The 14,295-nt window shown below is 43.6% G+C and overlaps 1 protein-coding gene across 1 annotated transcript in view; it reads left to right on the top strand.

Annotated features, from left to right (window-relative positions):
* Nucleotides 1-5,670: 5,670 nt before the first annotated feature.
* Nucleotides 5,671-14,295, top strand: part of BPIFC (BPI fold containing family C) — a gene marked incomplete at both ends in the record, with an annotated part of 32,313 nt that continues 23,688 nt past the window's right edge. Inside the window, 3 exons of the mRNA XM_080706453.1 lie at nucleotides 5,671-5,794; nucleotides 10,546-10,666; nucleotides 13,283-13,411. Of these exons, the coding sequence (XP_080562579.1) occupies nucleotides 5,671-5,794; nucleotides 10,546-10,666; nucleotides 13,283-13,411 (374 nt within the window). The remainder of the gene's footprint in view (nucleotides 5,795-10,545; nucleotides 10,667-13,282; nucleotides 13,412-14,295) is intronic.

The raw sequence follows: 14,295 nt of genomic DNA on the forward strand, positions 1-14,295 counted from the left end.
GAAACAAATCCACACATTTACAGCCAATTGATTTTTTACAAAGAGGCCAAAAGCATACACTGGAAAAAAAAAAAAGCCTCTTCAATGGTGTTGGCAAAACTGGTTAATCATATGCAGAAAAGTGGAAATACACCCCACTTTCTCACTCTGCACAAGAGTCAATTCAAGATGGATGAAAAACTTGGAAATCAAACAAGAGACCTTGCAGCTGCTTGAAGAGGGCATAGGTCCAGCACTTCAACACATAGGCACAGCTTTAAAAAAAACTTTCTCAACAAGACCCCAAAGGCACAAGAAATTAAAAGGAGGGTCAATACCTGGGGTTGCATTAAACAGAAGAGCTTCTGTACAGAAAAAAGAAACTGTCAAGAACTTCAACAAAGAGCCAACAAAATAGGATAAAATTTTTGTTGACTAGTCCTTCGATAGAGGACTAATCTGTAGAATATACAGAGAACACTGTACATTGTTGGTGGAATTGCAAATTAGTGCAACCAGTTTGGAAAACAGTATGAAGGATCCTCAGAAAAATGAAAATAAACCTACCATGTGATCTAGCATTACCACTTCTGAGTATCTACTCAAAAGAATGGAAACCAGCCGGGCGTGGTGGCGCACGCTTGTAATCCCCGCGCTTGGGAGGCAGAGACAGGAGGATCGCGCAGGTTCGTAGTCAGCCGCGCTGGTTTAAGAGACCCTGTTTCCAAATAAAAAAAATATATAAAATAGGTCTGGGAATGTAGCCTGGAGGTAGAAGGGCTTCCAGAAACCCCATACCACCAAAAAGAAAAAAGAAAAAAAGAATGGAAACCAAAGCCAGGTGTGGTGGCGCACACTTGTAATCCCAGTGCTTGGGAGGCTGAGATAGGAGGATTGCACAGGTTTGAAGCTAGCCTCAGCTACTTAGTGAGGCTCTCAGCAACTTAGTGAGACCCTGTTTCCAAATAAAATAGCAAATAGGTCTGGGAGTATAGCTCAGAGGTAGAAATACTCTGGGTTCCACCCCCAGTAACACCAAAAAAAAAAAAAAAAGAATGGAAACCAAACTACCAAACTAATGCTTCCGTATCTATGTTCATAGCTGCACAATCCAACATTGTCAAACTATGGAACCAGCCAATGGATTACAAAACTATGGGATATGTACACAATAGGATTTTACTCAGCCATAAAGAAGAGCACAATTATGTCATTTGCGAGGAAATGGATATAACTGGAGAACACTATTAGTCACAAGAAGTAAAAAATTGGGTACTCTCCCTAATATGTAGAAACTAGGGAGAAAAAAAGGTCATAGGAGGAACTCTAGACGAAGAAGGAGAAACCATACATGAGTAAATAAGGTGACCTAACTGAAGGGGATGGGAGGGAGGAGGAGGGAAATTCCCGAATGTGCATGATGTATACCACAAACATATCAAAGTCAATCACTAAGCCAAACACGGGAGGAGGAAGGAGGGAATGGGGTGGGAAGTGGGAAGGGCTAAATGAGTGATGTGAGCATGCATGCCTCTATCGTCTTGTACCCTATTAAGATGTATGACTACAATGCACCGATTAAAAAAAAAAAAAAAAGGTCTAGGTAGAGGGCGCAGCATATGCACCAGCCCTGGGTGGAAGGCACAGCAGATGCTTAGGGACCAAGAATTCAGTCTGATGGGTGGCAGACACACAGAGGAGGCTCCTGGGAGACCAGGTAACAGGTGTGAGCAAGTTAATGGAACAGCTGTCTTAGACCTGAAAATGAATTTATGCAGGCAGGCAAGACCCTAACTCTGAGCCTCATAGCTCTCTCTTAAAATATCCACATGAGCATTTACTAACCTGAGCACAGGTCCACTGTTAAGTCGGATGGTTTGTGCACTAGACAAAATGCATACCCGAGGAGCTAAGAGGGGAAGCCCTTGCCCCCCCCACCAAGGCACTGGTGTTGACTTTTCCTAAAATGCTTTCCCCTAGCCCCATTTTGTGTGGATAGGCTGGCATCTCTTCAAACAGAAACCCTTTCCCATTTCGCCCAAAGGCCCAAGAAAATCTAGCAGTAGTCTTGCCCGACACTTCCTTCCCTGGTCAGATATTTCTATCCTTTCCAGGCAAATTCTCTAGAATTTGTACATTCTTCCCATTCCGCCTGCATGGCCTCACCTTTAAGCCCACACAACCCACTTGACCAAATGTCTCACTTCCTTTGGCCAGGTGCCCCCACACACCACTCCCATGACTCTTCCCCTTCACCCAGGCTGCTCCCAGATCCTAGTCCCTGTCCTAATCTTTGCCTGACCACCAGGCCACACTCTGTCTCAACACATGGCTCTCACAGCTTCCTCTTCCTTGTCCACCCCCACAAGTTTACCTTCTAGATCTGTTTCATGTTTGTGTGTTGACTCAGTGGGACCTATCGCCCGTGGGCTTTGGCATGTGTGACTGCAGCAGCAATAGATCAGCTGGATTGTAAACTCCTGGAACTGGAAAAGAGCCTTGCAAATATATTACTCATTTGGCTGTCACCAAAAGAAATCTACATCACTGTTGCTGTTGGCACCTGTGCTTCATCCAGGAAAAAAAAAGTGGCATTAATCCATGGGATGGCATTGATTCAACTAGCATAGATTGATTACTTATATACGCCAAGCACAGGTAGTAGAACAGTGAATAAGATGTGATTCTTCTCCTTAGAGCGGATGTTTATTTCATGTGTGTGTGTGTGTTACTAAAAATGGAACCCAGGGGTCTTCTACCTCTGGGCTACACTCCCAGACCTATTTTATATTGTATTTGGAAACAGGGTCTCACTAAGTTGCTGAGGGCCTCACTAAGTTGCTGAGGCTGGCTTCGAACCTGTGCTATCCTCCTGTCTCAGCCTCCCAAGTGCACCACCTCGCCCAGCCAAGGATATTTATTTAAACAAGATATTTGTGTGTGTCTACTCTGAGCCAGCCATTTCACGAGACTCTGGAGTTTTAAAATAAAACATACTCCATTACAAGTAAGAGGACCACCACAATACAGAGCAATTCATACTAAAGTCAAAGACTGACCCGAGAAACCCATAAGGCACCTGAGACCCAATTCACATCCTCACAAAGGAGACAATTATTATTCAGTATTACCATCCCCTACTGTGTGCTGGTCGCTGTTCAAGGTGCTGAAGTGATGAAATCCTTCCCTGTGAGGCCTGAGAATTCCAATAAAGGAAACAAGCAATGGACAAATTTGAAATTATATGCTATGCTAGATGATAAGTTCTTTGAAGAAAAATTAAGAGGAATGGCCCAGTGATTCTTAGCTCAAGTTTGTGCGGTGGAAGTCTTTGTTTTGTATAGCATGGTTAGGAAAGATTTCCCAAGTTGACTCGAGATATTCCTGAAGAAAGCGAAAGACCTAGACATGTGTTATGGGAGGAAACTGCATCAGGAAGAGGGAGAAAGCTCAAAGGAGAGACAAGCTCCTTAGAGGCTTCAGGACAGACCCAGCTAGCCAGGGAGGCTGGGCCAGACTCTCCAGGTTGGTTAGAAAGGAAGTCGATGAAGAAGTAAAGGCGTAGGGCAGGGAGAGCCGTGTTGCAAGTGGAAGGGCTTGGGCTCCTCCTACACAGAGGAAGACTTGGAAGCACTGCAGGGCTTTAATGGTGAGGGGCAGAGGTGTGGCATGATCTGACATGATCTAAAATGCCCACATTGTCCAGCTATACCACTCCTAGGTATCTTTCCAAAGGGACTAAAATCAGAGTGTTTATAGTAAAATATGCATGCCCATGCTCATAGCAGCAGAATTCACAATAGCCAAATGATGGAACCAACCTAGGTGTCCATCAACAGATGAATGGATTACAAAATAGTGGGCTACATATATATACATTTTTCATGGTGTGTGTGTATATATACACATGCATACATACCATGGAGTTCTACTCAGCAATAAAGAAGAATGAAAGTGTTTCATATGCAGGAAAATGGATGAACCTGGAGAACATTATGTTAAGTGCAATTACCCAGCCACAGGAAGTGGAGGGTCCTTTGTTTTCTCTCATATGTGGAAGCCAGGGAGTAATCAGGATACGGGAGGAACTTCAAATAATAGAGGTGAAACTTCAGGGGGTCTTGGGAGTGGAGAAGGGGAGGTGGGAGAGGGAGGATCAGTGATGGAATTGACTTACATGGCAGTATGTACATATCTAAGAATACCAGTGTCGATATCAATACTCTGTATAGGGAGGGGGAGTAAAGAGGGGGGTAAGGGCTCCAAAGTACTGTGTGCATATATGTCACTATTACTATAATTTATGTTATGATATGAGACTATAATGCACCAATGAAAGTAATTAAAAATAAAAATATTGTCACTGTGCCACCCCCCAAAAAAATAAAATAAAAGGCCCACATTGGGTATGCTGTAGAGAATAGCCAGAAAGGGCAAAGACTGAAGCACAGAGACTGGAAAGGAGGCTGTCACAAGCATCCATGTGAGGTGCTATTGGCTTGAGCCAGGGGGTGGTGGAGAGGGGATGAGACTCGCCAGCAAGCAGACAGTGTCAGGTGTCCAGTGTATGTGCGCACATTGTGTGATGTGGCAGAAGCTCAAAGGAGAGTGTGATGAGCCCCGTGTGAAATGGCATGGGGAGGGCATTATCACAGAGGAGGACACTGGAGCTGGCCCTGGAGGATGCATTCAGCAGGCAGAAGGTGGGTGCATCGCCTAAAGGGAGGGGAAGAGACAGACAGAGAGAGAATGCACCCATGCATGTGTATTTATATTGGAAGAGTTGAGAGATATGGCGAATCCAACAGCAGCAAAGAGCTCAGAGTGGCCATCTTGGAATATTACCACTTAGAAGAAGAGGGATGTTGACGAAGAAGTTGGAGCTAAGCCGGGCGTGGTGGCGCACGCTTGTAATCCCAGCGCTTGGGAGGCTGAGACAGGAGGATCGCGCAGGTTCAAAGCTAGCCTCAGCTACTTAGTGAGGCTCTCAGCAACTTAGTGAGACCCTGTTTCCAAATAAAATATAAAATAGGTCTGGGAGTATAGCCCGGAGGTAGAAAGACCCTGGGTTCCATTCCCAGTACCACACACAAAAAAGAAGTTGGAGCTAATTGTGAAAAATCTTGGTTGCCAAGCTAAGATCCTCAGTCCTGTAGGCAAAGGGGTGTCAGAAAGGGTCTTTTAAGCAGATGTGATGGCCTGTAGCCACCAAGGCCATCATTTTAATCTACCAACTTGTTTAAAACTGCCGAGAATCTCCAGCCCCACCTCTCCAGAATCATTCGAGAATGTATTCCAATCACTGCATTTACTGCAAAGTTATTGTATTGTATTGTATTATATTGTATTGTATCGTATTGTATTTCACTGCATTGTGCTATACTTGTGTCTGTAGGTGTGGGTGAGTGTTCACACTCACATAAACTTCTGACTCACTTCCTACTCCGGGGGAAACATGTGGAGCTCAGGGGCCACAAGTCCATCCTTAGCATCTAAAACACACTCTGATGTGTGTGATACCTAGTCACTGAGTGAAGACCTTGATTGTCAGTGCGTGGATGGAGGCATGGCTGGATGAATGGAGCTCTGAAAGTGGTCAGTGAACACAAGAAAGCCTAGAAATGCTGAATGGGCTTGACCAATAAGGAAGTCAAGAATAATAAAGGAACCATAAATGTCGGTTAATTGCAGATGCGAACAAAGATGGTCTCACTCCTCTGGGGGTGCTTCCTCCTGTGGAATCTCTGCATCTCATCCTCTCAGACCGTTTACCCTGGAATCAAGGCAAGGATAACTCAGCGAGCCCTGGACTATGGTGAGTTGGATGAGATCAGAAGCCAGGCTGTTGCTCCCTAGAGGGAGTCTATGACCCACCCCAGAAGCTCAGGATTTGGCCAACTCGTGGCTGCAACAAGCTCTACTGTGGGGCCATCCAGTCCCTGAAGCAGAGGTCACTAAGATGGTGCAGAAGAGAGTGTTAGAGAGCAAATCCAAGCACAGTGGGCTTCTCACTCTCTTTCCCATACACATACAAGGAGCATCTCAAATCAAAATGCATAATAGGATAAAGGAAAGAAAATTTGAGATAAAATAGCTCTTTAGAGCCTCAGAAAGGGCTTTACTTCAGAGGGGCTCAGGATCCTCCAAAGTCAAACTTTAATGTGGATATGAGCATATATTTTCTGAGAGAGGATCCATCCTATTTCTTAGATATGCAAAGGATTCTAAGACTTTGAAAGACTGAGTTCCTAGTTTAGAGGGTGCTTATAAACACTAGGAAGAAAACCATTAGAATGTGATTGGGGGGCTAAGTTGAAGTGGGGGCAGTGCTGAAGAAAATGGCTGCAAAATCAAAGTATATGGACCTATTTTTCTCCTGTAAAATTGTTCCTGAGATTAGCTGTATGTAGGTTGACAGATCTCTCCCAATTCTCTTTCTCCCAATTCATTCTCCACCCTCCTTGCTTTTTTTTTTCTTTTGGGTAGTACTAGGGATTGAACCTTGGGGCATTCTACCTCTTATCTACATCCACAGCCCTATATTTTATTGTTTACTCTGAAACACTCTCATTAAGTTTCCCAGGGTCTCACTAAGTTTCTGAGGATAGTCATTCAAACCTGTGATCCTCCTGTCTCAGTCTCCCAAGAACTGGGATTATAGGCATGTGCTCTAGCACCCAGCCCATGAATCTGCTCTGTGTGCCTTATGTTGATTTAATTCCAGTAACAACCTTATGAAAAAGCTGTTGTCCTTTTATAGAGGGAAGATTTGAAATTCCCTGAGTCACACACCAGTACGGAGCCAAGATAAGATTTGAACTCGAGTCTTGCATTAGTCAGAAAAAGCTACTCCTGAGAAAGCCAACTCAGAGGAAGAAAGATTTGTCTTGGCTCGTGATTTCAGGGGTTCTGGTCTGTGGGCATGTGGACCTCGTACCTGGGCCTGTGGCAAGGACAGACATCATGCGGAGCACATGGCAAAGCAAAGCTACTGGCTTCAAGGTGGCCAAGAGGCAGAGAAAAAGAGGAATCAGGGGAAGGGGCCTCAAAGACACACCCCCACTGGCCCTCTTCCTCCAACTAAGCCCCACCTCCTAAAGTTTCCACCACCCCCCCATATCCCATTAGGGTATGAAACCAGCTATGGCTTACCCCAGGGCTGAAGTCAGAGCCCTCGTGACACAGACCCTTCCCAAGAGCGCCACCTCGGCACACTGCTGCATGGGAACACATGAGCCTTTGGGGGACACTCCAGATCCTAACCAGGACAAATCTGTTTTGCCTGATCTTAAAACCTATGCTAGGAGCTCTGCTCCCCACTCCTCCAAGCCCTAGAAAATGAACTTCACTGGCTTTGGGCTCATGAGCAAGTTAGTGAACTCTGCTGAACCTCACCTGTCTCCTCTGAGAAACTGTCAAGATGATAGCTGTCATTGGATTGCTTTGAGAATTAAAGAAGAGAATATGCTTAGAATATAGACAGTCCTGGCACATATCAGCACTGCACACAAATTAACTATTTTTATTTTTTTATCAATTTTTCATGCCCCCATGGCAGTTTTTTTGTTTTGTGTGGGGGATACAGGGGACTGAACCCAGGGGACAATCAACTCCAAACTATACCCCCAGCCCATTTAATTTTTTTTTTTGAAGCAGGGTCTCTCAAGGTTGCCAAAACTATCTCTAAGTTGCTGAGGCTGGTCTTTCACCTGCGATCCTCCTTTCTCAGCCTCCCAAGTATTAGGATTTCAAGAGTGCTCCATATCCTTTCCATGTTTTTAAAAATAATTTTTTATAATTCCTATCATTAGTAGCACCCGCAGGATATTTGTTAAAATGGAGATAGCAGTAGTAGTGCCCACTCATGGAGTTGTGGGAAATAAAAGAATCAACATATCTAAAGTGCTTAGAACAGGTCCTGGTGGCAGCAAATGCTCAGCAAATCTTGGCTACTATGTGTGAACAGTCATTTCCATAGTTACAAATGTCCCTTGGAAAGTAAGGGATGAAGAGTTATATAACTTGTCACACAACCAATAAGTGACAATATTAGAATTCAAACCTAAACTCTCTGATATTACCTTTGGTTCTTATCTTCACAATTTTTATTCTATCTTTATGTACCTATATTACAATATTTGGGGGGTGGTACTGAGGACTGAGCCCCATGGTATTCTACCTCTAAGCTACACCTCCAGTCTTTTTTTCTTTTTTATGGTTTTTTTTTTTTTGTGGTACTGGGGTTCCTGGAGGCTCTTCTACCTCCGGGCTACACTCCCAAACCTATTTTATATTTTTGAAACAGGGTCTCTTACGCCAGCACAGCTGGCTTCGAACCTGCGTGATCCTCCTGTCTCCGCCTCCCAAGCGCGGGGATTACAAGCGTGCGCCACCACGCCGGCTTATGTTTTGTTTTTGAAGCAAGGTCTCACGTAGTTGCTGAGCTTGGCCATGAAGCTGCAATCCTCCTATCTCAGCCTCCCTAGTAATGGGATTGCAAGCCTACAACACCATGCCCAGCTCCTATATTGTAATATTTTTCATTGCATTTTAGAGGATAAAATCTGTTCTCTAGCTCTAACAAGGATAGAATACCTGTAAATAAATTCAAACTGCAGTGTTGGAGATGAAGGCAAAATTTCCTTTAAAAAAAATTTTTTTTGTGGTACTGGGGATGAAACCCAGGGACATTCTACCTCTGAGCTACACTGACAGCCCTATTTTTTATTCTTTATGTTGAAACAGGGTCTCACTGAGTTGCAAAGGGCCTCACTAAGAAACTGAGGCTGACCGTGAACCATGATTCTCCTGTCTCAGCCTCCCGAATGCTGGTATTATAAGCGTGCACCACCATGCCTAGCTGAGGTTAAAATTTAAAGGCCATTCTCTATTAACTATGAAAGTTTTTTTGTCAAGATCCTTAATGGGGGAAGGTGCTCTTATCTCCCATAAGTTGAGAAAAGTATGTTCCGGGGTGCTTTCATATTAAGAGTTAATGAACTTTTTAAGATAAGACAAAAGCCATGAATATTGACCTTTCCTGTGACTTAGGAGCCTGTGGATTCTGGTAAAAATGTGAATCCCTTCCCCTGAAAAAAGGAGACATGTGTGCACATACCACCCAGTCATATTATTTTATTAGAATTATAAATAGTCCAAGAGTTACTTATGGACCATGGCTCTTGGACCAATAATATATCAGTTGAAGAATCTGAAGTACCTGGGAGGCTGAGACAGGAGGATCACAAGTTCAAGGCCAATGCAGGGTAGCTTAGTAAGATCCTGTTTCAAAATAAAAAACGAAATAGGGCTTAGGGTCTAGCTCAGAAAGTATCTCCTGAGTTCAGTTCCCAGTACAATCATCATCATCATCATCATCATCATCATCATCATGCTGGTCCTGTGGTGCATGCTTGGAATTCCAGCATTTGGGAGGTGGAGACTGGAAGACCACAGTTTGCTGAGAGCCTCAGCTACTTAGTGAGGCCCTTTGCAACTCAGTGAGACCCTGTTTCAAAAATTATAAAGACTAAAAAATAGGGCTTGGGTGTAGCTTGGAGGTACACTGCCTCTGGGTTCCATCCCCAGCCAAAATAATAATAATAATAATAATAATAATAATAATAATAATAATTATCATCATCAAATCTCATCATCATCATCATCATCATCATCATTATCTGGAAAAAGAATAATGTGAAATAGCTCAGAAATTGGCTCTAACACACAGATCCTAAAGGCAAACTTCAGATTTGTCTCCTAACTTCCCTTGTTCTTAGCTGTATGGTTTGGGCAAGAATTAACCTTCACAGAGCAAGTTTCTTCATCTGCAAAATATGCATGATGATAACAGTAGCATCCTTTGAAGAGTAATTTACACTTTTTCCGCCATGCTGTCCATTGATGTAACTCTTTAGCTCTGGCCATGTGATGAAAATTTCTCATGATGTTAGCTCTATGTTCTTGACCAAGTTCTTTATCTTCTCTGAGGAGCAGTGTTTCTATCTGCAAAGCAGAAACAATACCCACTCTGTAGGGCTGCTGTTTTTGTTTTGTTTGTTTTGTTTTGTTTGGTGGTACTGGGGACGGAACTCTTTTCTGGGCTATACTCCCAGACCTATTTTATATTTTTATTTGGAAACAGGTTCTCTTAAGCCAGGGCAGCTGGCTTCGAACCTGCGGGATCCTCCTGTCTCCGCCTCCCAAACACGGGAATTACAAGTGTGCGCCACCACGCCCAGTTTGGTTTGGTTTTTTACTAAGGATTGAACCTAGGGGAATTCTACCACTATGCTATACCTGCAGCCCTATTTTTTATTCTTTATTTTGAAACAAAATCTCACTAAGTTGCAGAGGGACTCACTAAGTAGCTGAAGCTGGCTATGAGCCTGAAATCCTCCTGTCTCAGCCTCCCAAGTACTGGGGAGTTACAGGCATGCGCCACCACGCCTGCTTGCTGTTTTCTATCTACGAGCATATCTTACTCCATAAATTTCATTTGTATGGTTAATTAGATCATTGTCATCTTCATTACGGTCAACATATACTTCCTCATTTCTTTCACAGCTGTTCAAGGCGGGATGGAGATGATTGATAAAATTATAAAGGAAAAGAACATTCCAGATTTACAAGGTGCTGAGACTATCGAATTTCTGGAAATTACTTACGTGAACTACAATTTTACCAAGTAAGTAAAAGAGAAGAGCACTTGGCCTTACATCCAAGAAATCTTGATTCATCAAAATCCAGCCTCCTTTCCTTTTTCTGTTCTACCATCCTTAGCTTTGGCTTCTATTCTCAAGTTTCCCTCATGACCTAACAGGGTCACTAAAGTTTCAGCCATCAAATTTATGTTTCATGCAGCTGGAGGGAGGAAGAGGCAAGGGTAAAAGAGCTTCTCCAAACTGAGCCAGCCGGGCGTGATGGCTCATGCCTGGAATCCAGGTACTTGGGAGGCTGAGACAGGAGGATCATGGGTTACTTCAGCTACTTAGTGAGCCCCTCTGCAAGTTAGTGAGATGCTGTTTCAAAATAAGGAATAAAAAAATAGGGCTGGAGGTATAGCTGAGAGGAAGAATGCCCCTAAGTTCAATCCTTAGTACCACACACAAAAAAGAGCTTTTTCTGAAATTCTGCTCTAATTAGAGTCCTCCTAAAAACAGTGGATAGATGTCTTAACACTCTTGCTGCTATATTCCAAAGTCTTGACCATGTGCTTTAGAGGAAGGAAGACTTGTTTGCTCAGGGTTTCTTTGGGGATTCTTGGGTTCGGTCTATATGAGGCTAGGGACCACAGATCTCAGGGCCTGGTGGCAGGAAGTAGAGAAAGGGGGAACATAAGGCTTTACTCTCACCTATAGAGGCTGGAAGAAAAGATAGAGAAAAAGGAGGAGGGACCATATATGATCCCCAAGGCTGCAGCCCTCCTTAACAACCAAGCCTGGATTCCAACATTGCTGCCTTATTTTCATGAGGGCTATTCTAAATCCACACCATAGCAGTAGACTTATTAGCAAGGGAGAATGGAAAAATAGTTTTCCAACCAGATAACGTTGCCTTTACTAACAAATTTGGAGATATTTAGGGAAACAAAGAGAATGGATGTTCAGACTGCCACTGTCAGTCTCCTCCATGGTTGCCAACAACATCCCAAAGACAGTACAGGGAGAAGCTGTCTCTGACAATCTTGAGTTCAATATTAAAGGTGAGGGGAGAGTTAAACTTTTATAAAAAGTTCTCTGTGACTGTGACACTTTGCCCAATGCTTTTTTAATGAAAATGCCCTGCTACTCCAACTCTGTGAAGTAATCATTTCCTTGCTCTCAGTGATAACATTCCATTAAAAAGGGGTTTTCTTTATGGGGAAGGAGAGATGGTGATCAAGGGAAGCTCTGATGAATATACCCTAGTCTGTATACTGTCAGCCATTCAACCAGCGTATTCGAACACCTACTACAGACCAGGCTCCGTTCCAGGCATAAAAGATATTGCAGTGAACATCATAGATATATCTCCTGCCCTAAATGCTTAATGGGAGAGGTAGACATTAAATATATATTTACAAAGCTAATTATAATTATAATAAATTGGTTAAGCCAATATGCATTACAATTAAAATATTTTCACGTTATATTAAATGAATCCCTGCCATTCTCTTCCCATAGCAGAACTCAGGATATATGATAGAGAATAGGTAGGAGACAGGGCTGGGTGTGTAGCTTAGTGGTAAAGCACTTGCTAAGCATGCACAAGGCCCAGAGTTCAATCCCCAGTTCTGCAAAAAAGAGAATAGGTAGGAAAGGATGCATAAGAAATGACATCTCAAAAAACCACGATCTCTCCTGTTTTCACACTTCTGTTTTAGAATTTTCCTATCTAAGTTCATCACACAGCGTTTGTCCTGTGCAGCAGTTTATACTCTCATGAACCCACTTTGTCTTTCCAACTCACCTGTGAGCAGCGCTTCTTGAGTGAGTGACGGAAAGCGGTTAAGTGCCTTGCCGAGGCCATACAGCTACTACAGAACTTGGCTCCAAGTAGAGTGCTCTTTGCACAATCCATGAAGTGGCTAAGAGCAGTCTGAAGCCAGACTGAGGAGGGCTCTAGGTCTGGTTCTACCACTTACACGTGACTTCAGCCACTTTTATCTTCTCATCTCTGAACTGTGGGTTGCAAAAACAGCAACTGCCTCCTAGGATTAGAGCGAGGGTTAAAATGAGCTTTGCATGTCCAGTGCTTACCCAGCCCCTGGCTGGCAGGAGTCCTTCAACTCGTGTCCATCACAACATGTCATCATGATGTGGCCATCGACTGCCATAGGCCACAAGCAACCCAGCGCCCCATGGCACCTAGGGTGATCTGTTCCTCGGCCCAGAGTATCCTACAGGAAACCAACCCTCGCAACAGCGTTTCAACCACCTACAGAAGGCACGGTTTGGGTAGTCTCAGTGACTGGTGGGGGAAGACACTACAGACACATGTGCCAAATGTCCTACAAATATACAACAGCCCCCCATGAAAATAGCTGTTCTGTCCGAAATAAGGCAAAATGATGATGGTAATGTGGTATCTGTTTTTGTCTCTAAAGAAGTAGATTACTTGATTATTTACAAATTTAATTCTGAATGCGTCTACTGCCCCTCTTCCTGCTGGATAGAAGGGAAAACAAGAGGGAGTGCCCAGACTGGGTGCTCAAGAGGGATCTACTTGCCAAGCTGGGAATTCTGCAACCACGTTTCCAATTCTGCTTGACTTAGAGACTTGCAGAAGAGCTGCCCCAACTCTCCTGTTTCTTGTTTTACAGCATAAAAATCAATGCCTTCTCGTTCCCAAACACTTCACTAGCCTTCGTGCCCGGGGTAGGAATCCAAATACTGACCAACCACGCCACAGCCAACATCAGCACAAACTGGCATATCTGGTCTCCACTTTTGTGAGTATTTCAGTGAATGTTTGCTACTGTTCTGGGAAGAAATGGAGCAAAAATGAAAACTGTATAAATTCAATACTATTGGGCAAAGTACTAAGGATTGAGCCCAGGGGCATTTTACCTTGGAGCTATACTCCACAGCCCGTGTGTGTGTGTGTGTGTGTGTGTGTGTGTGTGTGTGGTATTTGGGGTGAAACCTAGGGGCTTTTCTACCTCCGGGTTATAGCCCTAGACCTATTTTATACTTTATTTGGAAACAGGGTCTCACTAAGTTGCTGAAAGCCTCACTCAGTAGCTGAGGCTGGCTTTGAATCTATGCAATCCTCCTGTCTCAGCACTGGGATTAAGTGTGCTACGATGCCCGGCTCTGCTCCACAGCTCTTTTTATTTTTTAATTTTGAAATGGGATCTTGCTAAATGGCTGAGACTTGTCTTGAACCTGTGATTCTCCTGCCTCAGCCTCCCAAGTACTGGGATTATGGGCCTACACCACCACACTCTGCTGATTCATCACTATTTTCAATATTAAGCTTTTTTCTCTTATTAGTAACAGTCTTTCTCAAGAGTGTTTGTTTTTGTTTTTGTTTTTTTCTGGGTGGAATTTAAATCAGCAAGTCCCTACACGGGGGAAAGAGTTGTAAATTGAAAGCAGAGAAACTGCTAAAAAAGCAGTTTCTAAAAGCAGAGAAACTGATCAAATATCATTTAAGATTTTCTAAGAACTGGAGACCTCTGACTGTCCAAGGTCATCTTAGATTCCCTAACAAAACACTGTGTGATCTCCAGCCAGCTGTTCAGTGGGCCTTCCCCCATCTGCAAGGGCAGTTGATGAGATGTAGAGCTTTCCACCTCACATGGAGGTTGGAGCACAGTAGTCAACCTGAGCC

This window comes from Muscardinus avellanarius (genome assembly GCF_963383645.1).
Source record: "Muscardinus avellanarius genome assembly, chromosome: 11".
NCBI classification, from domain to species: Eukaryota; Metazoa; Chordata; class Mammalia; order Rodentia; family Gliridae; genus Muscardinus; species Muscardinus avellanarius.